Source organism: Strongyloides ratti, scaffold srae_scaffold0000003 (genome assembly GCF_001040885.1).
Source record: "Strongyloides ratti genome assembly S_ratti_ED321, scaffold srae_scaffold0000003".
Classification (NCBI taxonomy): Eukaryota; Metazoa; Nematoda; class Chromadorea; order Rhabditida; family Strongyloididae; genus Strongyloides; species Strongyloides ratti.
Genome location: NW_020171521.1, coordinates 60,280 through 86,694, shown reverse-complemented (window position 1 = coordinate 86,694; position 26,415 = coordinate 60,280). Strand labels below are relative to the sequence as shown.

Here is a 26,415-nt window from a genome sequence, read left to right as displayed (position 1 = left end):
TTAATACTTGAAAAATATAACATCCTTTTTTATATTTGCATATAGAAAGGCTTCGCATTGTTTAACGCAAAAGACACATTTTAACAGACGAATTTTTGAATTCCAAATTTGAATATTCATAAAATAGGAAGACTGACAATGATTTTTTGCATGTACTAGATTGATCTAAGAGGATAAAAAATGAGCGTTTTTTTTTGTGTGTAAGCAATAGATGAAAAAAAAAATTTAATCATTTTATTGTAATCTTTTGCTTATATCAATCAGTTTTAGTTTTAGAAGATATTCTAAATTGTAAAGCTTATGTTTGTCTTTTGTTCTAAGTAAATAAAGAGATAAATTAAGTTTAGGTTAAAATATTTTATATATTGTGCCTTATTTATTAAGACTACTTATAAATTATATCCTTTTTATTGTAAACTGTGTTTAGAATGAAATTTTAAATATTGAATATAGACAAAAATTATTTATTAGTAAAAATACAAGAGAAAGTCTTTTTTAATAAAAATAGTCTTGAACAAGTATATCTGCCACATCTTGCATGAGCGTAATGTTAACAATGAATCAAAAAATAATTAATCAAATTTGATTGTTGTAGTATAGTTTAAATATGGCTTGTCATAATAGTGTAATTTTAATCATTTGTATTGTTATTTAATAATATAATTAAAAGACTACTTTCTTAATTGGAAAAAATCAAAATGTGATTATTTTACACTTTTGAATGCTTTAAATCATAAAAATAATGTATTTGATATTTAATAAAAACTCATAAGTAAATAATTATTGGAAAATTATAAATTAACTTGCGATAAATATCTAAATATATTTAGATATAAGTAATAAGAATATTAATTTATTAAACTGTTCTAATATAAAAACATATATTTAAAAAAAATATACATTAAAGTGTAAGAATTTTTTTAGATAAAAAAATTTCTTTTATCTTCTTTTTAAATAAAGTAATGATAATAAGATTTTTATTCCATTAAATTATAAAAAATGTTTAAAAGTAAAAGAATTTTAAAAAAATTAATTTTTAATTTTTCTTTTTTTTCTATTATTTATTAGTTAATTTTTAAATTAAAAATATTAATAGAAAAAATCAATTAGAAGATAATAATTAAGAACTATTATTTTAAAAAGTTAGCTTTTATAGCATTATATTTTAGCAAAATAAATATAATGAAATCATTATGATTATAGAAAGTGCATAAGTTGTAAAAATTTTTAAAAATCTATTAGCATTCTACACGGTATTTTTATTATTATCTATATTAATATTATTATGACAAATATTGATTCTATTTTATTTTAGAAGTATTTTAAGGTGCCAATAAGAATCTTCTATTATTTGTAGCATAAGTTTTAAAATAATAATTTAATAAATAAAGTAAGTTAAGAATGTATTTGTGATGATAATTATATAATATAAGTAGTGTTATATTTTTTAAATAAATATTTTATATTTATTTTATCAAAATTTAAAAATTGTTTTATGCTAACAAATAAAAAATAGTTTAATAGTACAAATAGATAAAATAAAATAATGTAAAAAATGTATTCAAAAATATATATTTTTTAAATTGCTTTTTTATGCTTTGATTATTTTATTGATGTAAAAACATAACAAATCAATCTATTTTATTTAATATTCTTAATATTTCAAAACGTTTATCATAAATTTTTTTTGTGGTTCATTAATTGTTTAAAAAAATTTTAAATTAAATATCAAAAGATAAAAGAATATCAAAATTTTAATTTTAAATACAATACAGTTTTATATGACAACAGTTTCTAATGACTGTGTAATTTCAATTACTATAAAAAAATAAAATATAGATAAACAGCTTTTTATTTTTTTTTATAATAATAAATTTTAAAATATCAAGAAACTCAGATTATTAAAGATTTTAAAACTTTCAATAATTTTCAGTATTTTATGGATTAATTAAAAAATTTTATTTATATCAATTTATACAAAATACTATTAAACATTTATAAAAAATAATAATCCTAAAGTTAAAAATAAGATAAAAAAGAACAAGACTTATTAAAGTTATAGAATAAAATTTTAGAAATTTAAAATATACTAAAAAAATTGAAATAATAATTTTACTTTTTTATGTTATTAAATAGTGATCATTTAAATTACAAAAGTTAAACTTTAATATACAAAAATTTTTTGTTAACTTTTTCTAACTTATCACTTAAAATTGAATTAATATTAATGTTAAAAAATTATTGATTAATTTTAGCTAAAAAATATAATATACCTAATGATATTATCACAAAATAAGTTAAAAAAAAGTAGAAAATAATCTTTTAAAATTATGTAAGTCATATAAATACAATAGTTTTAGTGTTATATTACAATGATAGAAAACGAATAATAATTTTTTTCAATACATCAAAACTATAAATTAGAATATGCATATGGAATTAATAATGCTTACATAAAATGGCATTTCACTCATACAAGTTTTTAAATGCTTTTTGTTTAAATCTTCTAGTTAGGTTATTTTTTACCACGTAATTTTTAAAACATTTTGTAACAAACTTATTTTATATTTATCCATTATGCAAAAATAATATATTTATTTCAGTGATATTTTTCTTATTATAGAGCATCTTAACCAAAATATTATAACAATATAAAATTTTTTGCTTAACTTTAATTTTGTAATTCAATTGTTATATATTTAATATTTTAAAATTTGAAGTTACTAATATATTATTTTTAGTGTAGTAAAAAAATTTAAAAAAAATCATAAAGTAGGACTGTTAAGATTTAATTTAAAAAGTAAAAGTTTTATTAAATATAACTTCACAATAAGACATTTACTTATCTTGAAAAGAATTATTGGTAAAGTAATATTTTTATAAGAAATATAAGTGACTATTTATTTATGATTAATTATTATAATATACTTTTTAAAAAAATATTAAATTAGATTTTTTTAAATAAAAGGACATTATAAGTAAAATTTATATTTTTAATTTAAAAGTAACAGTTTTACAATCATAAAATTTTATTCTGTTGTTTATTTTCTCTGTTTACAAGATATTATTATCTTTATATATATCATTATTCCAATGTCATGCTTTTTTTATAAATTGACTTCTTAAGATTAATTACATTAATTATTATTGTTTTATTTTTTTTTTTTCTAAATAATATGATATTTTTTTAAATTCTATCATTATGAGTGATATTAAAGAAAAAGAAAATGATAGTTTTAACTATCTTTATGTACTTTCAAATAGTTTAGTACTTAAGAAAATAGTAGAAAAACTTAATTCATATGAAGATTTGAGAAGACTTGCCACCACTTGCAGAAAACTACGGATTACTTTAGGTCAACTTCGTTATAGATATAAAAATTTATGGTATTATTATGAATATGATGATAACTTAGTAGTATCAATGCCTCATTTTTTATCAAATATTGAAAAATATAGGTATTGTGTTGAGTGCAAAAATTTTTATGATGAGACATTTTTGCTGATATTAATTAATGAAGTACAACCTGTAAGAAAAACAGTTATGATAAAACAAAGTAAAGATTTAATAGAAGAGAAAACAAAGTATTTAAACCAAGTTATTGAAGAAAATTTACCAAGACATATGTCTTTGAACATATCTATAAATGAAAATTTTGAAATAACAAGTTTAAGTGCTTTAAAAAATTTCAAACACATAAAAGTTATATATATTACAAAATCACCTTTTAATTATAAATATTTAAAATATATTAATGACAATGTTGAATATTTAGATAAGATTGTTTTTGGAGAAAGTTGTTGTCCTAATAACCAAAATATCATACCTGGTATTTATTTAAATGATATAACAGATGGTGTACAAATATTTAAATTACTTTATTCTTTTATTGGATTGCTTTCAATGATCAAAGATGGTAAAAAATTGAATAATCTTTTTCTTACTCATTGTGCTCTTGATTGTATTGAGAGTCCCAATGAATTTGAAATTTTAAAAGAATTTACAAAAAAATCTCGACGCATTTATATAGATATTTATTTTAACGGTTTTCGAAATCCATCAGCATGGTTAGATTATTTTGCTGAAACAACTAATATTTATTCATTAACATGGTTTGTCACTGGATACATGGAAACTTCATTTGTTTTTATTCATCCAATTTTTTTAACATTTATGGAAACATTGACAAATTTTGGTATTATTTATTATAGAGATATAACCACTTTATCAATTTCAACATTTTCTGCACCAATTACAAGTATCTTTTATGATGCTCTTAGAAAATGCTTTAATATGGAAAGTTTTGCTATAACAATTAATTTATTTGAAATAACTGATTCTCTTAGTGATGAGGTTATTGATAGAAGAACCAATATAACATACAAAAATTCTTTTACTGAATTTTGTTGTAAGATGCCACCAAATTTAAAAGTTCTTTATCTGGATCGATGTGACATATTATCTTTTGATGAGTTAAAATTAATTTCCGAGTCATCTCCAAACATTGAAACTCTTATTCTTCATGATTTGAGAGATAGTGATATCTGTGATTTAGATAAATTAAAAATGATTTGTAAAAATGTGAAATATGTTGATTTTACAGTTTCAGAAAAATATGCTTCTTCTATTGTTCTTAAAAGTCTTACTGAAGAAAAAAAAAATGAAAGTGGAGAAAATAAACTTATGTTAAAATGGCCTTCATTTTATATTTTTACATGTAAATTTCTTTGTATTGTCAAAGGGTTAAATAATGGTTTTAATGAACTAGAAAGAAATACTCCAAGAAGTCCTGGGCAATTTATTATCAAAACACCAAGATTAAGAAATGATAGTAATTATTTTCATAATTTTCCTAGTAGTCATCATGAAGATTATAATGAAATTGAAATTACAATTATGAAAAATGGCAGCTTTTTTGAACAAAAAAAATTTACTGAAATTAAGAAATATATTGATACTATGTCATATGAAAAAATAAACGAGTTTCAAAAAAGATATTTATAAAAATAAATTTAATTTTTTATATTTTATATAGAATAAATAAAATATTAAAAAATTATCTTTTAATTCTTTCAATATATAAATTTAAAAAACAAAGTATAAACATTTTATTATCGTTATTATTTTTTATTTGTAGAAGCATCAATCTCTATCTTCTAAACAAAGTATTTTCAAAAAGTAACTTCGAATATAAGTTGAAATGCTTTTATCAACAAAAATTTTATAGCAAAAATATAAAATAATACAATATGTTTAATCAACATTGTATTTAATACTAAATATTTATTATTTATTATGTATTTTTTATGATAAACTATCAAATTTAAAAATTTAATATATTAAATGATATTTTTGTTTTTTTTTGCATATTTTTTAAATTTTTTTAAAAAAGTTTTATAAAATTTTTTATTATTAAACTTAAAGATTTTATTTGTTTTTTCTTAAATTTTTTATATTTATCAGATATATAATTCCTATATACTACTAGGTTGTATCTTATGAAATTCATGTTTTTCATTAGGCGACACTTATAGCTAGCTTTATTCAATAACTAGAAATTTTTTAATAAAGCTAAGTACTTTAATAGATTCCTATGAATCTTTCCCACATAATGACATAAACATTATGCTAAAATAAGAAGTTAATTATTTTTAATTATAATTTTTTACAATGCTTTTTAAAAGTAAATTTTCCAACATTTTACTTTTTGAGGTCAAAAAAAAATGCTGCAAAAATAGAAAAATTTTGATTTTTTTTTAAGTTGTATCTTCTTATTGCTTTTACTGTAAAATACTTTTATAAAAATTTAGCTTTAAAACTACAACAAACACCAAAACAAGAATTTAGTAGTATATTGGTAGTTTTTTTTTTTAATTGTGTACTAAAGATCAAGAAATCTAGTAAAACTGGTTGAAACTATGAATAATGAATATAATTGTGCATAATAAAAAAAATGTTATAAAAATATTCTTAGGAAAATAGTTTTTAAAAAAAAAACAGTTAATTTATTTTTACAATAAAATTCTCACTTATAAATTTCACAAATCATGCTCCAAAAACTGAAAGAGACGAAATATGAATCCCTTTTTTACCCCTCATATACCACCAACCTTTCTTAAGCAAACCGTCATATCCCCAAAAATCTGGATCATTTTTGAAAAAGACTTTTTAAGAACAATAACTTATAAGAATCTGCCTTTAAAACTTCTATCGTTTCCAGTGTTTCAAGTTTTTATTCTAAACATTAAATAAATTAGAAAAACTTTAGAAAACAATATGTTGAATCTAATGATTGTTATCGGAAATAAAAAATATAAATTTTCTATCAATCAACGAAGATTTAAAAATTTAACAAAAAAAACATGTTTTACATATGATATAACTTATATTACATGCTGAAAAGTTAGCTAAGAAATAAGTTTTGCTGTATCAAAAATATCAACAAATGAGAAAATATTTACTAATATTTATAAAATAGAATAATAGAAACATCAAGATGACAAAAAAAGTCAATTAAAAATAACAGAAAATTTTTTTTTATTAATTAAATATTCATTTTGTAAAATCAAACAATATATTTATAGATTCGATAAAGCTTTTATCAGTATTTGTTTTTTTTTATAATTTTTGTATGTAATGTATTTTTTAAATCAAAGTAAAATTATTAATCATATTATATTTTTTACATTTTAATAAATAAAATGTATCTAACAAAGATTTATTTAATAATTTATTATTTAATTTTATCATATATTTAAAACATTTCAAACTTGCGATATTTTATAAATTAAATTTTTCTTTTAACGATTATTTCACGTATAGAATTGTTAAATGAAGAAACGATAAACATTTATATTCTTCCATCTAATTTAATAATATGAAATAAAAGAATTCAATTAGTATCATTAAGATATTAAAAACGACAAGCATAATAATAACGATAAATTAAGCAAAAAAAAATGTTAATTTATTATTTAATAGTTCATCTTTCTTAAAAATAAATATCATTATTCTATTTTCCTTTCTTGATATACCTTTCTTCCACTACTCTTAAATCTTGTGCATTATATTTATATATATAAAATATATTTTATAATAATTTAAATAATTTATATGATAGTTAATTTTAAAGCTGATTGCGTCTGAACTCTCTCTTGTTAAAAAAAATCATAAAATTGAAAAAAAAAACTACTTTATATATAGTAAAATTTTTTTTAAGAAAATAATTAATATTATTAAAAAAGATTTAATAATAATTATTTATTTTTTATGTAATCTAATTGAAAATAAAAATTACATTGAATACAATTAAAAACAAAATTTCAAGTACATTATTTAAGAAAGACTTTATTTTTTTCAAATTGAAGATTGGCATGAAACTTTAAATATAATATACTAAAAAAATAGTTAAATGATGTTTTTACAACAAAGTTTTTTTAAGTCATAAAATTATAGTGGATTTATATTTTTGATTGTTGACAAAAATTCAATTAAAATATGAATATTTTTGAGTAAGTTATAACGCAAATTTTTTATCTTTGTTTAGAAGAAAAAAAAAGTAATGGATAAGACATTTAGGATTATAATAAAGTGATGTTTAAAAAAGATTGGTAAGAAAGGATAGCTACTAAAAATAGTTTTCAACTTTGAAATTAAATTCATACATGAATTGTTTGACCTGAGTTTATTTCTATTTAGTGTCCAAAATAATTTACTATTTTTTCATATTTAAAATTTAATATCAATTTCTAACTTTAAAATAAAATTTTTTTTTGTAAAAATGTTTATGATATTTTGTTTATAAAATTTTTTTAAATGCATTTTCTGTAATTAATATTATCTATTAAATTATTTAACAAATTCTTAATTAGTTTCAAAAATTTTTTTTTAATAATTTTAATTATTTTCTTAGAGTTGGTATTTGACTAATTCGAATTTGCCTAAAAAAATATACCGGATAAAAGTAATTATAAAAAAAAGATAAATAAAATAATTTTTATTACAATCACTTTTATTGTAATTATATGAACGTCCAAAATAATTGTTTTGTATTTTAGGGAGATATGCTTTAATTTTTAACAAAAAAGAATTAAATAAAGTTTTTTTTAATTTACAAAATATTAAAAAAATAGTCACTGCAATGAATGAATAAAATTTTTTTCTTTTATTACCCAAAAATTTATAATACTAATTTTATATTTACAAATGAAAAAAAGTATCCCATCGTTTACACAAAAAATATCTTTTGAAAAACGAAATTTTTAAATAAAAAATTTAAATATAAATAAAAAAATTGAGGATTAATAATGATTCATTATTTGTACTAAAATAATAAAACAGGATCAAAAATGAACGTTTTTTTTGTGTGGAAAGACATTAAAAATTTTTATTTTTCAAAAACTAAAACGTTCAATAACGCTTTTTTAAGAAATAGTTCATGTGCATTATAAGTACTTCAATAAAAAACAGTTTAACACATAACGAAAATATTTATAATTGTTAGATTTTCCAAAATGTTTAACACTTATAAAATAATTATTTTATAATATTAATAAATATTAATAAAAACAAAAATGTTTTATTAAATAGAAATTATATAAATAAGTTTGTTTAGAAAAAGTTTGTATTTTAGAGCAAAAGACACGCCCTCTTGGGTATATAAAGACGACGGATTACAGAGATAAAGCATTGTTGCATAAGATGTGATGTTACATTAATTATTTCAAAAAAAACTTTTTATTGAAAAATTAGTATTAATTGTATTATCTGCATTAAAGAACAAAAAGAAGTTTACCTATAGCAATATGTTATTAGTTATAATTAATTATATTTTGTAAAAAATTGATTTCAATAAAATACTAAAGGATAAAATTTTCGGTGAAAAATCATGTTATTTAAATAATTAATGTTTTACTCTTATTATTAATAATCATTTTATTTGTATATAAATATTACGTTTTATTTTAATAAATATTTTATGCATTAGATATTATTACGTATAGTTTAATATTAACTAGAATGAAATAAAATTAATATTTTGTATATTTAAACTTTTACTTATATTTTTTATTTATACAATTTAAAATGTCTAAATAAACTTACCTGATATTAAAATGTATTTTTTTTAGTTTTTATAACAAATAAAAAATGTATTTGTATTTAAAAAAAATTAAAAAAGTAAACACAATATTTTAAGGCAAAAAAAAATATATAAAAGCATTAAAAAACGATTTTATACAAAAAATTTGTCTTTTAAAAATGACAAATTTAAAAGCAGTTTTTTTATATTCAACAGTCTGCAATTTATATATTCTTGTAAGCGAATAATGTGATAATAATATAAAAAATTAATTTAGTTTTCTGTTATTAATTTAACTAATTGCTATACAGATGAAGAATTGGAAAAAGTAAGATATTTAAAAAGATCAATAATGCAAATAAATTATACAAATTATATTATTGAAGAAAAAGATTTTATAACAAGTATTAGAAAAAAAAGAAAAGTTTTGATGAAACAATATAAATGGGTTTCACCAATAAACTATTATGTTCATTATACTATAAATTTCAGATTTGTATTTAGTGTAGTAAAAATGATTGAAAAAGAAACATGTATTAAATTTCAACGTCAAAAAAAAATACCCCCGTCGTCATCAGGTATTCGTTTTATTTTTTCAAGAAAATGTTCTAGTTTTATGGGAAAACAATTTGAAGAAGGATGGCAAGATGTAGGAATTGGACATCAATGCCATAATTTTGGAGGAATATTACATGAAACACTACATGCACTAGGATTAATAAACGAACAATGTCGTCTTGATAGAAAATTTTATGTCACAATTTTTGATAAAAATATAAATGAAGAATGTAGAAATAATTTTGACAAATTTTCAAAACAAATTTGCTATCAATTTCCTTATGATTATGGATCAATAATGCATGATGGAATGTATGCTTATAGTAAAAATGGAATGAAAACATTGATTCCAAATAATCGTTTATATGAGCTAACCGTAGGACAACGAGAAATGTGTTCTTTTACTGATATAAAAGCCTTAAATTATCACTATTGTTCTAAAGTATGTACAAAAAAAATTTTTTGTGCAAATTATGGATATCAAAATCCTAAAAATTGCAATAAATGTAAGTGTGTAGAAGGGTTTGGTGGTGTTTATTGTAATTCTTATTCAAGAAACAATCGATATTGTGGGAATTCTATCATCAGTGTAAAAAAAAATGTTAACTTTTTAAAAATACATGGCAAAAAAAATTGTTTTTATCATTTAAATTCAAAAAAACAAAAAAAAATATTAATTGGAATATTAAAAATTAATATGGAACAAAGTTATTCTACTACCTGTAATTCAAATAACGCATTTGAAGTAAAATACATGGAAGATAAATCTATAACAGGTGCAAGATTTTGTCATCAAAAGTTTGCAAGATTGATTGAATCAAAAAGTAGTCATGTTATCTTATACTACAGAAGTAGTAAACATTATAATAATGTTTTTATATATTTTAAAGAAATAATTTGAACAAAAATTTTTTCCAAATATATAATAAAAACAGTTTTTGTAAATATCAATTTGTAATTAATGTAGATTATTTTTATACAAAAATTAATAAAAAAATGATATTAAAAAAAATAATATATTTTATAATTTTTAATATGGTATATTTCGTCAGTGTATTAGTTTAAATCTAATGCATAATATATGGTCGTTTTTTAATAAGTTTTTCTTGTAGTTTATTAATTAAACATAAATAAAAAATAGAATAAAAATAATTCTAATTACTTTGAAAAACGTGTTATTTTGTTTTCCATTATCAATTGACTAACTTATTCTTCTAATTTCTTTAAAAAATATTTTGTAAAACCACATATAATTAACTTTGATTCTTTCTAATTAAAAAGAAAATTTTTTAAAAAAATTTAAAATTTTAGTATTATTTTGATATATCCTTTCATGTTAGTATTTTTTTAATTTTTTTTAAAAGAAATTCCAAAAAAAAAGTTGGTATGTAATTTCTTAACTTCATTTAATAAAATATAAGGAAAAGCTTTATAAAAAATATTAAAAATAAAATTTTTAATAAATTTTGTAATCATTTACACTTTAAAATTTTGTTTGCAAACTTTTTTTTAAAATAAAACTTTAATTAAAAACTAATTTATAATTAACACGACAATTTTTTTTAATATTGAAAATATCTTCTACAAACTTTTTATATATCATAAATTGTCTTTTAATTTTCTTTCTTGCTTTTTAAAATATTCAATTTATTTTTTAGATAATCCTCTTTAAAGTTGATCTAAGTTATAGTTTACTAAAAAATTAAGTTAATTAAAAAAATGTTTTTTATATAAAAATTTATTAAATCTAAGAATAGCGTTTAATATTGAATAAAAATTTTTATTTTTTTTTCGTTATGCAAATGTATACATGTCCTCATTCAGAATATTTTTGTAGATTCTACTTTTCTAACAATTTCTTTTCTTAGCAAATTTTTTAAACTCTTTTAATAACTTAATTGTGAGAATTAAATTGCAAATTTAAAAAATTTTACCTTTATAAATTAAAAAATAGTATTTTTTGAAACTATTTTTTTTAACACCTTTAGAAACGTTGGTGAATTTTTATATAAAAAAAAACTTTTACAAAACAGTGCTTCGTTTTTTTATATATTTTTCCAAAACTTTAATAATGTTAAAAATTGTACTTTGAACACTTCTTTCTCAAGACAAATAACGATTTATTTGCTTTTAACAACTTAGTTTTTTCATCTCTCTTTTTTTCGTTTTTAGCTTACATAAACAAGCATATTTAACGTATCAATTTTTCCAGTTGATCATTATATTTTAATTAATTTTTAAATTATTTCACAAAATTCTATCAATTTTTTTCTTCCTTTTTTATTATATAAAAAAATAATGTTTTGTTAAAATATAATGCAATGTTTTGCAGGCACAAATGAGCTTTTACGTTTGATTCAGCACGATGCTTTTTATATAACATTTTTACATACACTGTTTTTTAAACTGCACTTTTTTTTCATAAATATTTTTATTTTTTTTTAAATATTTTTATGATAAATATTTCGCTCTGAAATAGCTCCAGAAATTTATAAAAAGTTTATAGTGTTATTTTTAAATAGAAAAAATTGAAATGAATACAAAATTCGTTTAAAAAACATAAAAAATACGATTTTTAAATATCAGTCATGCTTTTAATTTTTTTTAAATTAAAATAATTGAAACAATAGTGTGGTAACGTCGTGCTTATACGTAGAAAGCAAATCAGATGAATAAATTTAAAACATCACTTATATTTTCAAATAACACAAATATATCTACTAGAAAATATTAATCACTTAAATATTAATTTTTACTTAATTACAAAGAAAAATAATCTTACTAATTTTTTAAATACATATTTTCTAAGTAAAAAATTTACAAAAAACTGTTAAGTAAAACTTTAGTACCACATTAATCAATCTTAAAAATTCAACAATTACTGTAAATGTAAAAAGGATGAACATCTGATCAATTTCAAAAACTTTAACTGTTTTTACGCTAAAAACTATGGCTGAAATAACATAGTGTTAATCAGTAATTCTAATTTTGGCCAAAAGTCTCATTTTATTTCAAAAAACAATTAAACTTTTTTATTTAAATTACTTTATTTAAAATTAAACATTTTATAAACTATTTACAATTAATTAAAAGAAGACGGTTCTAGAATCCGATAAATAAAAATTTCATGTTAGAAAACTTATTCTTTATTAAAATATTGTTATTTCAATTATAGAGCTAGAATAAAATCTAATGTCTATATTAAAATATTTTTTAAAATTAAAATTATTGCAAAAATGTTACAATAAATTTAGAATATAGCAGACAATACAATAATAAGAAATAAGCATTATTATAGATATCTTTTATTACTCTTTGATAATTATTCAGTGATAAATATATGTAATCTTTATTATAATTTTACACTTAGTATAAAAGTTATTTGAAGAGTTTTTTAACTAAAAATTCTTCAATTTTTTTTACAAATTTCTTAAAAAAGTCTATTTTTTTACTTAAGTATTATATACTATACATTTTTTATTTATTTACAAAAAATGTTTACTGTAACTTAAATATGTATATTTCAAAATAAAATTTTTTTTGTGTATTGTTTTTAAAATTTTTTGGAAACAATTTTTTTTTATATAATTATAAAAAAGAAAAAAAGCTTATTTTAAAAATTAAATTTTAATTTGTTTTTAAATATACTATCTTATTAGCAGCAATGAAATAACGCTAAATCTATTTGATAATAATTTAATGATTAAAAAAGAAGGGAAAAAATTAAACATTTAATTTTTACATTTTAAATCAAACTATGGAATACATTATATTACATTATTTAAAGAAGTTACATTTTATAAAAGATTCACTTAAAAAAAAAATATTTGTAAAACAAATATTTAAAGAAAACTGTAAGTTTAGATATTTAAATTATGATATTTGTTATTTACATGGTTTAGCTAAAATGTTTATAGTTTAAAATTGAAACAAATTTTATAAATTAATTTTAAAAAAATGTGATGAATTAAAATGTACTAAAACTACTGGTTAGCAAAAAATTGCCATTTATTTATCTTGCTTATTGTAGTAAAAAAAATTATCTCAAGAAGATATTCTAAAAATAATTGTTATAAAAATTTTAGAATTTCTTATAGCATTTGAAATTAAAAGTTATAAACTTTTGTCTATTAATTACTATTTTTAAACATATAAATAATGTTATATTATATACTTTAATATATATTTTTTTATTTTACAATTTGTTTATAGCAAACATTTTAAAAAATAAAAATAATTAAAAAAAAGAAACAAAAAATAAAATGAACGTTATAAAACGAAACAAAAATTTGATTTAAAAATGTATAAATATAATAAGAGACAAACAAAAGATAGGTTTTTGTAGAAATTATACATACTTTTATAAAACTTTAATATTTTTAATTGTAGGTGTAGTTTAAAAAAAAAAAAACTAAAAATAATCTAAAAAAATATATTATAATAAAGATTGACAGTGTAAAAAATTTTTTTTTTTTAAATTTTTTCTTTTTTAATACCAAAAATTTTTATATAAAATATTTGCTCATTTATATTTTGTTTTCCAACTAATAATTAATAATAAAATTTATTTTTAATATAATAATTTTTTTATCTTAATCAACATTTAAAATGCATAATTAGCTATATAAAAAAAAAATTACTTGATAAATAAATGATTATTTATTTTTTTAAAAAATGTAATTTAATTATCAAATTACAATTAAAATTTTTAAAAAAGAAAAATTATAATTTTCGTTTTAAAACATTTTTTTGATATTCATTGTTATAGTTTCCAGGTGGAGTGTATTTACAAACAACATAAACAACACCATTTCTTTCAACAACACCAAATCCAGCATTTGTTGAACTTTTCCAAACTAATTGTGTAAAATGTCCTGTTTTCATATTAAATCCAGGTCTATTAAAATCATAGTCTTTAATTTCATCATACCACCATTTTACTCCTAAATGACCTATACGTGATGATCCAAGAGCAAGATTTTCACCCATGTTTTCAACTCTATTTTTTGGATCGTGAACTAATTGTCCATATGAAGCAATTACATTAGCATAATTTTGAGCTTTTCGTTCAAGATTTGGATCATTTTTAAGTGGAGAAGCTCCATGAGCTTTTCTATATTCATTTTGTTCTTGCATAAACTAAAAATATAAATTAAAAATAATTTATAACTTACTCTTTTTTTCATATCTCTAAAGCCATTGTTTTTATCGTTATCATAATTATATCCTTTCCATATTCTATCAAAGATTGCATTACTAAATTGATTTGTTCCTTTCCATTTAGAAATATCATATCCTGAATTATTATCATTATTTCCAGTTGGTCGTTTACCATTTCCAGTTGGTTTTCTACCATTTTCAGTTGGTTTTCTACCATTTCCAGTTGGTTTTCTACCATTTCCAGTTGGTTTTCTACCATTTCCAGTTGGTTTTCTACCATTTCCACCTGGTTTAAGAGGAGTAAATGATACATTAGGATAATCTTTTTTTATTTGAGCCATTACTTCTTCCATTGAATTAAATGTTTTACCATTATAAAAATAAACAGTTTTCCCATTAGTTGTTTGAGATGTTATAGTTATTTGTTGAGTATAAGAACTATATACAGACAATAGTAAAATTAAGAATAAAAAGAAAATTGATGAATAATGCATTTTTTTTAATAATAATTAGTTTTCAATTTTGATTTCTTTTATATTACTCATTATTTCTATTTTTTCCTATATTATAAAATCTGTTCAAACAAAAAAACACTAAATAAATAAATAATATATGTATTATTATGTTCATTTAACAAATAATAGTTAAAAAATATTTGTTTTACATATTTTTATTTTACAATTTAGTTTTTCTAATAATTTAACTTTTCGTTTATTTTAATAAAATCATATTTAGTACATATATGAATTTGTTATGACATTTTTTTATTTAACAACGTCATAAAACATTCTATACAGTAAATATATTTTTAATGCTTTTTATTAAAAAAACAATAATTTTATTTACTTTGAATGAAGTAATTTATTAAATATTAAGTTAGTTGTACTAAAATGTAACTTTTTGTTTTTATAAAATTAAAATATACTTTACTTAGTTAAAACTTATTATTATTATCTAAATAACTGCTATTTAATACAACATATTTTTTTATTATAAATTTCAAATTTATTATTCTTTATACAAAAATTAAAATTTTTAAAAACAACTAAGCTTTAAACTATTGTATTAACTTTTAAATTAGTAAGTATTTTTATATAAAATTATTAAAAAAATTATTTAAATAATAACATTATATATATATAATTATAACGAATATATTTTCAACAAGGAAGGTGCTTCGTATTCTTTTTTGTCAATAAAGCACGGTTTTTGCACTTTATAAAAGAAACAAATGTTTTTGTAGCAAACTATTAATTTTATAAAAAAGAACTTTTTTTCTTATATTTTTATTTTGTTATATTAATATATAAACATTATTATTTTAAAGTTTAGAATATATCTTAATTTTAAAAAATTTCATTATAAGAAAATATGAAAACAATTAATTAATGATTATTTGAAAAATTAAACAATTTAATATATCAAAATGTTTTTAATTAGACATTTTCTTATCTGTCGAATTGTTTAAAACTTTTCTTTGACGTTTTCTTATGTCTCTTCCTACTTTTAAAAGCATATTCACACTATTGTTTTTAAAATAAGTATGCCAAATACATTTATTATATTTTAAATAATTCAAATAAAATTAAAAATAAAAATAAATAGTAAAACATTACTATTGAAATAGAAAATTAATAATATTAATGTATTTTACTAATATTATAAAAGCCATAATAATAGGATAAACATTTAAAGACATATTAACTATTACTCTTAAAATATGAAATAATTTTTTTAAATAACAAAAACGAAAAGAAATTGACTATATAAAATTGTAAATTGTTTTACAATTTTTTATTTAAAAGTTAAATTAATGTATATATATATAAAATATAATAATAGAACTTAGTTATATTGTTGTTAGTTAAGTGTTAGAGATTTATGATCTCTTAAGTTATAATTCTTTGATTATTCTTTACCTAAATTTATATATAAGGTCTAAAATTGATAATAATTATATTAATTTTGTTTCTGCTTTCAAAATTTAGGAATCCATTATTAATGCTTATAATTGTATATTTTAGGGGTTTATTGCTATTATTGTGTATATCCCAAATAAGGGAAATATTGTGTCGTTAAGATAAATTCTACTTAGTAGAAAAATTAATAAGTTATTTATTATTATGTAAATTTATTACTGGGTTTTTTTAAGAGAGATAGAAACCTTTCTATTCTATTGTTTTATTGTAATATTATAATTTTATTTTATAATAAAGATTATATAAACTAAGTGTGTTGTTTGGAATCTCTGGACTTTGTCTTTGGCGATAATCAAGTGTGGGCGCCACTAAAATATTTTCTACTATATATTTGAAATTAAATAATATTGGCATTCTAAAATAAAACTTTTTTGGAAAATAAAAAATTTTATTATAATTGCATCTATTATTTAAATTTATATAGTAATTTTTAAAGATTAAGTTACAGTTAAAAATTAAATGTCATATTTTACTATATAACGATTTTAAAAAAAATATAACGTTGGTCTGTTATGAATAATTTTATTGTTTCTTATAAATAAACATAACACATTAGCAAAACAAAAAAGTTTTAATTTAATATGTAATATGTTTGATAATTTGAAATTAAATTTTTTGTATTATATGTCAATTTTTATACCTTATGATAAGTTGTACTATCAATTTATGTTATCAGCTTTGTATAATTAAAAGCAACATAAAATATTTTTAAAAATCATTACATAATGATTAATAAAATAAATTTAAATACATTCATTCAAAAATTTATCAAAATTTTTTAAAATTTATTTATGGTTTCAAACAAAAATCTTTTTTTTCTACACTTTTAAATGAGATGCAATGGTAGATTTAAAAATTTCAGGAAAAATAAAATTTATTTGTTTCAAAAATAGTATGAATTAATTAATTTTTTTTTTAAAATGTTGAAATTTATTGTATTTATATTTATTTTTTAGATGACATTTTTATTAGTAATTTGAATATGCTATTTTTTAGCTTTATCTGTTACAATTAAAAAGAATCCTTTTTAAAGTTATATAAAATGGAGAAATATAATTTTAACTATATGTTTAAGTCTTTCAATTTCCATCTTTTTAATATTATTAATATTAATATTTTGTTTTGTTAAAATATATAATATTTTTTAAAGATATAAAATATTTTTTTTAAATAAAAATAAAAGCAAAAAGGTAATATAAAAAAAATTGTTAACCTATGTTTATGTTTTCAGTAATTGTTATAATTTTATTTATTTTTTAATTTAGAAAATTCAACATTTTTTATCCTTGAAATCTATTTGTCTGTTGTGTTTTTTTAAATAATCATTTAAAATTTAAATTTACCAATATTTTTTGTCTTAAAATTTATTGGCAAATGTTAATAAATATCTAGTTTTTTTATTATTTATTAAATTGTATTTAAATGACATAATTTCAGCTTATTGTTTGCGAATAGCCTGTTTTATTTTTTTTAAATATCTTAAATGACTTTTAAATTATTCGTAATAACTTTGTAATTCAATTTATCAGAAAGTTTAATTACGATTTTTTTACTATCAATGAAAGATTCATAAACTTGTATAAAATCTTGGTTACTGAAAACATTATATAGTAATTCATTAATTTTTTTAATAAAGTTGAACATTTAGTAAAAATATTTTTTGTAACGTTAACATTTGTTATTTGTCGAAGTAAAGTCTAAAATTTTAAAACAATTACACTTAAATTATTTAATAGCTTTTTTATAATTTAATTATAATAATAATAATGAGAAGAAATGTTTTTTTCTCTAGAATCCAAATACATTAAATAAATATATAAAATATAACTTAATTAATTCTACAGAAGTAGGTTCTGTCTTAGAACACAAACTTCTCTTGTATAGGATGAAAACAATAAAATATTTAAGCCTAAAAGTAAATAATAGTTAATATTGGAATATGGATTCAAAATAAAAGATGAAATAAAAAATGAATTATGATAAAATTTAAGGTATTTTTGTAATAATTTTAACAGTTAAGGTACAAAGTAACTTTTTTAAAAAGATCATAAATATTAAAAGTTCTGTAAGACAAAATAATGATAGCAATACATAATATAACTATGTTATATTACTATTCCTAATCATTTTAAATAGTTTAAAATAAAATTTGTTATAAAATATTAAATTATTAAATATTATAAAATGATGATTAATATATAAACATATAGTTTATAATTATTATATACTTTAAAAAAATAAAAAAAGTTTATTATTAATAAGTTATATTTAATAACTGCTATTTAAAAGTTTTACTTATGTTATTAAAAAAATATATATATACACTATAATACATTATTTGAATATATTAATTTATTTTTAATTAAGCATAAAATAAAAATACTTGCTTTTAATTTTAAAATTTTAAACTTTAATCTAATCAAATTAAGCGTTTTAAATATTGATATCAAAAAGTAGATAAAAACTATTTTTAAAAAAATGTTTTGTTTGTTTATCCATATATACAATAAATATATATAAATAAATATGTTTTTTATATCATACAAAATTTGCAATCGTATATCATTTTGATTTATGTATAATAAATTTTTTTAATACCGCCTTAATTATTATTATTTTCATGCAATTTTATTTTTTTTTTACTATTTTTTTCATTTTCTCAAATTTTAATTTTTAAAGAAAGTTATGGTAATTTAAAATTTTTTTTTGACCAAATAAAACTTTATATGCAAACTTTTTATCTTTTTATTATGAAAAACAAATTCTTTGGTCTTTTTTAACTGTATAAAAAATTTTATGTTAAAATTAGTAATACCATTTGAATGACAGTACTAAATAGAGGAGGCGGATAAGAAAAGGCAGTATAAATACAGAGGAATAAGAAAGACAAGCAGTTTTATTTCTTTTTGTTTTCTGAAGACCATACCCACTAATATGTCACGGAAGGCATAATTGTAATAAATATTTACATATTGTATTATATGATTGTACTAAATAAAAGTAATTATTTATGAAACAATGTTGTTATTACTATCCCGAAATTATAAAATTCTAGTATCGCTACATCGTTCCTTAACCGGGATGAAACTCATAAACGCCATTAGGAATTATTAAAAATAAAAATGTTATTTTTTTTACGTTTTTGAATTTTTTTTTGCATGAAAGTGAAATTTTTAAAAAAATAATCATGTTTTTCGTAATCAGCGTGTTTTTCTCTATTATAAAAGTTTTTTTAATATTTAAACATCAAAAATAATTTCATTTACTCGATACTCGCTTATATATATTTAGGATATAGAATAAATCTTTATTAAACTAATTTTTGATAACATTGATAAAAGTTTAAAAAAAAACAATTAAATAAAAAATTTTATAAAAATTTTTAATCATATTATTGACGAACTGGTCTAAAAACATTTTCACTAAATAGATTTAAATAATTTCCAGGTGGAGAGTATTTACAAACAATATAAACAATACCGCCATTAGCAGCAACACCAAAACCAGCTTTTGATGTTCCTTTCCAAACTAATTGTGTAAAGTGTCCAGTTCCTGCTTGATATCCAGGTTTATTAAAATCATATTTTTTAATTTCATCATACCACCATTTTACTGCTAAGTATGCAACTGAGGATGAACCCATTGCAAGATTTTCTCCCCATCCATTTTGTTTATTTTTTGGATCGTGTTCTAAACGATTAATTTTAGCAATATAATTAGCATAATTTTGAGCTTCATTAGCAAGCGTAGAATCAAGTGTAAGTTCAGGGACTTTATGTAATTTTCTATATTCATTAGTTTGAAATAACATCTAAAAAATATATAAATATAAATTTAATTAAATTTACTCTTCTTTTCATATCAGTAAAATCTTCTTTTGAATCAGTATCGTAGTAGTAATTTGCCCAAATATTGCTAGAAATTTGAGCGCTTACAGGAATAATTCCTTGATCTTTATTTGTTGCATATGTTTGACCTTGACTTCCAAAATCTTTTCTAATTTGCTCAATCATTTCTGCTTCTGAATTGTAATTTTTTCCATTATAATGGTATACATTTTTTCCATCTATAGTTGTTATTGTGTATTGAATGCTTTTACTATTAGCATATATAGGATTTAAATATAAAGTAAAAATTATAAGTAAAAATACAAAGTAATTCATTTTTAATATAAGTAACAAATTGTTAGTTGTTCTTTGTATTTTTATACTTTCTTTAATTTGTTTTTTATATTTGTTTAAGAAATCTGATCAAATATATAAATAATTTTTATAATATTTAAATATTACATTTAGAAATTATTAATATATAGTTTCTCATTTTGTAAATAAATTTCAGAGTGCAAAAGTACATTACAAACAATTATACATACAAAAAAAGTTATTAAAAAAATATTTATGTATAAATACTGTATTAGATATCAATATAGTATCCAAAAAAAATTATAAATGCTTTCTGACATTTTAAAAAATTTATTTATTAAAAAAAAATAAATAAAGTTATCAAACAATTATTTTATATTTAATTTTAATGATAAAAACTGTTTTTTTTATAAAGTAAATTTAAATATCTTTCTAAAATTAGAAAATTCGTAAATTTTTATTTGATGCTTTTTTTTTTATTAATTTTCAAATTTTATTTTGATATTTACACGATATTTTACTTAAGCTTACTTTTTTAATTAAAATTTTATTTTGTTTTTATTTGGAGATTTTTTTAAGTAACATTTAAATAAACATCTGTTAAAATTGTTTGATAAGTAATAAATTTAAAACTTTATTGGCTTACATATAGTAAAAATTATTTTTTTTTTTCACGCAAAATAGAAGATAAAAAAAAACAAATTAATTTTTTTTTTAAATGCTACATTTCAAAGACATTTCCTTGCTTTCTTTTCGAAATTCTCTTATTAAGCGACTAATTTACAGTAATAATATTTTTTAAATTGTTTAATTATAAAACGCAGCTTTCATACGAAAAAAAACAATTAAAAATTTATACAGCAAATTTTATCTTTTCTTATTTCATATATCTAAAATTAAATTCTTATATTAATATATAAAACTTTTCTTATTATTTTCAAATTAAAATTTTTAAAATATATCACTGTCTAAAATATGAAAGAAAAAAATGATTAAAAATAAAGTAAAAATATTTATTAAAAAAAAATGAAAAAAAAAGAAAACAATTAATAACTATTTAAAAAAATATCTAATTAATGTATAGCAAAATCTTTTTATTAGATATTTCTTCATCAAATGAATTATTTCAAACTTTTTTATAACGTTATGTAATGTTTCTTCTTACTTTTAAAAACACATTTCCACTTTGCTTGAAAATAAATATATCAAATAGTTTTAGTTGGTCTTCTTGACCTCTAACTATAAAAAGTCAAAATATTTATTTTTACCTATAAAAATTTTAATTAACATGACATAATAAAAAAAATAGTTAAAATATTAACTTTTTTTCTATTTCTTGTGAAGTTTCCCAAATATTAGTATTTTATTATAAAATGGAATAGCCACGCTCTGCAAATGATATCATCTTATATTATTCATATTTGATGATATAATTACAGCAGTCGTGACAAAATCATCCTTTACTTCAAATAAATTGAATTTACTGCATTTCATATAATTGAAATTGTTAGAATATTTGAATATTCTTAAAATTAGATGCTAATTTAATTATTATTTTGTATTATTTATTTAGTTCTTTTTTAATAATAAAATGTTATTAGCTTAATTGTTTAATTTTGCTTTATTTGGAAAAAGTAAATTCCAACAAAGTGTCTATATATTATTATGAATAAATAAAACTTTAAAAAAAGGAAATATATAAGTTATCTCAATTAGAATTTGAGGAAACCTTTTTTTCAGGCTCCAAAATGATATATTAGGTCATTTAAAATGTTTTGAGCCTTACTATAATGGAGTTAATATTTTCAAATTATAATACCGCCATTATTCGACGTTATCCCTCTTAAGCTTAATGTTTTTTTTCCATTTAGATTCCATAGCTTCTTTACTCTTTTTGAAGCAATTTTCTTCAAAGCCTTCAAAATAGCCATCTACGGTCTTTTGAAGCTTTTCAAGTGATGAAAATCGCTTTCAACTTAGAAATTTTTTTAATCTAGAAACAAATAAAAGACAGATAGAGCTAAATCTAAAAAATTAGGTGGATTTGGCAATAATTCATATCTCAAACTTGAGATTTTTGATAAAGAAGTCAAGCACGTATGAGCACGCGCATTGTCCTAGTGAAAAATAATCTTTTTTTTGTTTAATCCAGGTTTTTTTTCACGAATTTTTTGATCCAACTGGTTCAAAAGGTTAGAATAATATTCTCCAGTTATAGTTTGACCATTTGGAAAAAAATCCATTAGCAGAATCCTTTTAGAATCTCAAAATATTAAAGCCATAATTTTTTTGCTTAAGAACATTGACTTAACCTTCTTCAGAGGTGGAAAATTGGAGTTTTTCCATTCTTTTGACTATTTTTTTTGGCTTAAAATTGTTGTAGAGAATTCACATGTTATTCTTAATTATAAATTTTTTTATGAAATTCCTTTTATCTTTCAAAAAAAGCTCCAAACTTTTCTTTGAAATTTGAACTCTGGTGCTTTTTTATCGATTTTCAGTTAATGCGGTACCCATATTGCGGACATTATTTTCATCTCTAATTCTTCATTTTTTATATAATATTTTTATTCCACAGAAATCTCCATCTTTTCAGCTATCTCCATGATTAATAATTTTTTATGATTCATTACCATTTCGGAAACTTTTTTAATGATTTCTTTGGTCGTTGCAGTTTTAAAACGAAACTGCATGAATCATCTTCTAAGCTTGTTTTTTCATGATTGAATTCAGATATCCATATCCTAATAGTGTTTTTAGATAGAGAATCTTCTCCTGATACGTTTTGCATGTTTTTGAAGATTTCTGTAGCTTTTAAGCCTTTTTTTACAAAGTTTTTTTCAACGGCTTTTTTTTAAATTTTTTCATGGTAGAAAATATTTAAAAATCGAATGGTTTTAAATATTAATAACTTATAAACAAAAGTGTCTTATCGGTTAGGGTTTTTTCTATAGTGATAAAAGAAATATCTCTTTAAGGTAGGCTATATATTGTTTTTATTTTTTAATGACTAATGCCTTAGGCTCAAAACTTTTCAAATGACCTAATATTTTACCAGCACAAATAAAGATGTTAAATATAAATATATATATTTTATTTTTATATTAAATGACAAAAAATATATAATAAAAAAAAAGAAAAAAAATGATTGATTTTCTTTTTTTTTCATATAATTTGATACCTCAGACAACTTCAATCTGATTTCAAATAATAATTTAATTATTTAAATATCATTTAAAATATAATGTTATTTTTAAAATTTTCAAAATGAAAAACACCTTATATTCCTAAAACTTTTTCAACAAGTTTTGTAATTAATTCAACAGGAACAGAGTTTTCAGGATTTTTAATAATTTTTTCAATTTGTTTTTTTTGTTCGTTATCACTACCACCTTTTTGTTTTATTGATTCAATTTTTTTTAATATCTCAACAGATTTATGAGGAAGTTTATCAGTTGATGAAGTTTTATCTGTTTTTTTTTCTATTTTTTCCTAAAAGTCAAAATAAAATAAGATATCATTTTTATAACACACCTTTATATGTTTTCCTTCATTACCAAACAATTTTAAAGCTCCTAACAAATTACCTGTTGCTGAATTATCATCACCATTTTTTCCAGTTTTTAAAAGATGATGTATTCCATCAACTGTTAATTTTTTTAAAATTTCTAAAGTAAAATCCATAGCTGGTCCATCTTGTTTTTGTAGTTTGTTGCAATTAATAGCAATAAAAAATAAAGCGAAAAGTGTGTAAATTGTAAATCTCATTGTGTGATATATTAGAATATAAAAAAGTTTACTTATATAGCTAAATTCTTTTAATGACACAGGTTTCAAAATATTTAAATTATATGTGCTAAATTTACCAAAAAAAAAAAAAATAAATTTTTTTTAATATTAATAAAAAATAACAAATAAATGTTTTATTTGTATTAAATAAAAAAATTTTTTTGTATTAAAAAATTTTAAAAAATAAATTGTTTATATTGCTATGTTGTTTAAGAGCCAATTTAAAATAAACAAAATTTAATAAAAATATTTGTCCTTAAATACACATAGCCGATTAAAATGTTTAAAAAAATATTTTTTAGTTTTAAAAGAAATTTTTTTAAAAAAACAAAACACGCCGATTACTTAAAACAAATTATTTTTTTAAATAACTTTATTTTTGTATATAAATTATTACATGTTTCTTCAATGGCACATGTTTTAAATTTTTTAATATTAGATTGTAACATATAAAATATTTTTTTTTAAATTGGATTTTTTTCACTAATAATACAAACCAATTATTAATGATATGATAATGTCAAGTATTTTGTTAAAATTTTTAAGAAACGTGAAGTTAAAAGGATGATAAAAATATCAAATTATCATATTTTATTATTCATTAATCACAATATTTTTTATTAACAAAGATCATTTTATTTTGATATATTAAGTCATAAAAGTGAAAATAACTTTAAAAAAATTACGAAACATTGATAAAACTTTTGTAGAGAATCTTTTCAGACTTATGACAACAAAGAAAATGATTTTATAAATTTCAAAATAAATGAAAATTTTGTAAACGAGAAATATGAGAAATCAGATTTAAAAAACTGATAACAACGAATTAAAGTACGTCGACAAAACTTATCTAATCTAAATTGTTATAGAAAATCGAGAAAGCATAATATTAGGTTGTCCCATATGAAATGCAGTTTTTTTTGCTAAATTTTTAAATGCGCGCAGCTTAGTGGAAAATTAATATTTTTTCTTCTAATAACAGTCATTAGATTCACCACATTGTTTTCTAATGGTTAACTAGCTTTTCAAGCGTTTAGAATAAAAACTTGAAAAACTAGAAGCGATAGAAGCTTTAAGGGCCTATCGTTTTTGAAGAATTTCTTCTTTAGAAATGATTCAAATTTTTAAAAAAAATGAGGGTATGTGAGGTAAAAGTTAGGAGATATTTTGTGTAAAGAAGGAATTTTTATATTTCGAATCCTTCAGTTTTTGGAGCATGGTTTCCGAAATTTATGAGAGAGAATTTTTTATAAAAATCAATTAGCTGTTTATTTTTGCTAAAAAGATTTTTCCTAAGGCTATTTTTATTAAAATTTTTTTTAAATGTGCACAATTGAATTCAGTGTTTATAGTTTCAACAGGTTTTACTAGGTTTTATAGATCTCCAGTGCACAATTTTTTCAAAATACTAACATATTCTTGTTTTGGAATTTATTGTAGTTTCAAAGCATACTTTTTATGAAACTATTATGAAAAGTGAATAATATTACTGCTTAGAATTTAATTCTTATCATAGGTTATGTTTAATTCAAAAAATGAGTCATTTTTATCCTCAAAAATTGGAAAAAAAACAGACATCAATACGATGAATTGTTTGCTCTATATTCAACCTTGGCGATAACCTTTGATCTTTTTTTTTTGAGTATCTATTTAGCTACAAATGGTTAGAAACTTTAGATTTTAAAACTCCTAAAACTTCAGATGTCT

General features: G+C 19.0%; 5 protein-coding genes across 5 annotated transcripts; 2 read left to right on the top strand and 3 right to left on the bottom strand.

Annotated features, from left to right (window-relative positions):
• Positions 1-3,202: 3,202 nt before the first annotated feature.
• SRAE_0000045900 (Hypothetical protein) lies at positions 3,203-5,005 on the top strand (the record flags this gene model as incomplete). The annotated part of the gene is made up of 1 exon (XM_024646351.1): positions 3,203-5,005. The coding sequence occupies one exon, from the start codon at positions 3,203-3,205 to the stop codon at positions 5,003-5,005; it is 1,803 nt and encodes a 600-aa protein (XP_024500542.1).
• Positions 5,006-9,259: 4,254 nt separating this feature from the next.
• On the top strand, positions 9,260-10,539 carry SRAE_0000045800 (Astacin-like metalloendopeptidase; the record flags this gene model as incomplete). The annotated part of the gene is made up of 2 exons (XM_024646350.1): positions 9,260-9,316; positions 9,358-10,539. 2 exons carry the CDS (start codon positions 9,260-9,262, stop codon positions 10,537-10,539), a joined length of 1,239 nt encoding a protein of 412 aa, XP_024500541.1.
• Positions 10,540-14,360: 3,821 nt separating this feature from the next.
• Positions 14,361-15,151, bottom strand: SRAE_0000045700 (CAP domain-containing protein; the record flags this gene model as incomplete). Its single annotated transcript, XM_024646349.1, has 2 exons — positions 14,361-14,767; positions 14,809-15,151. The coding sequence occupies 2 exons, from the start codon at positions 15,149-15,151 to the stop codon at positions 14,361-14,363; spliced, it is 750 nt and encodes a 249-aa protein (XP_024500540.1).
• Positions 15,152-20,168: 5,017 nt separating this feature from the next.
• Positions 20,169-20,790, bottom strand: SRAE_0000045600 (CAP domain-containing protein; the record flags this gene model as incomplete). The annotated part of the gene is made up of 2 exons (XM_024646348.1): positions 20,169-20,588; positions 20,626-20,790. The coding sequence occupies 2 exons, from the start codon at positions 20,788-20,790 to the stop codon at positions 20,169-20,171; spliced, it is 585 nt and encodes a 194-aa protein (XP_024500539.1).
• Positions 20,791-24,198: 3,408 nt separating this feature from the next.
• SRAE_0000045500 (Hypothetical protein) lies at positions 24,199-24,687 on the bottom strand (the record flags this gene model as incomplete). Its single annotated transcript, XM_024646347.1, has 2 exons — positions 24,199-24,411; positions 24,454-24,687. 2 exons carry the CDS (start codon positions 24,685-24,687, stop codon positions 24,199-24,201), a joined length of 447 nt encoding a protein of 148 aa, XP_024500538.1.
• Positions 24,688-26,415: the final 1,728 nt, after the last annotated feature.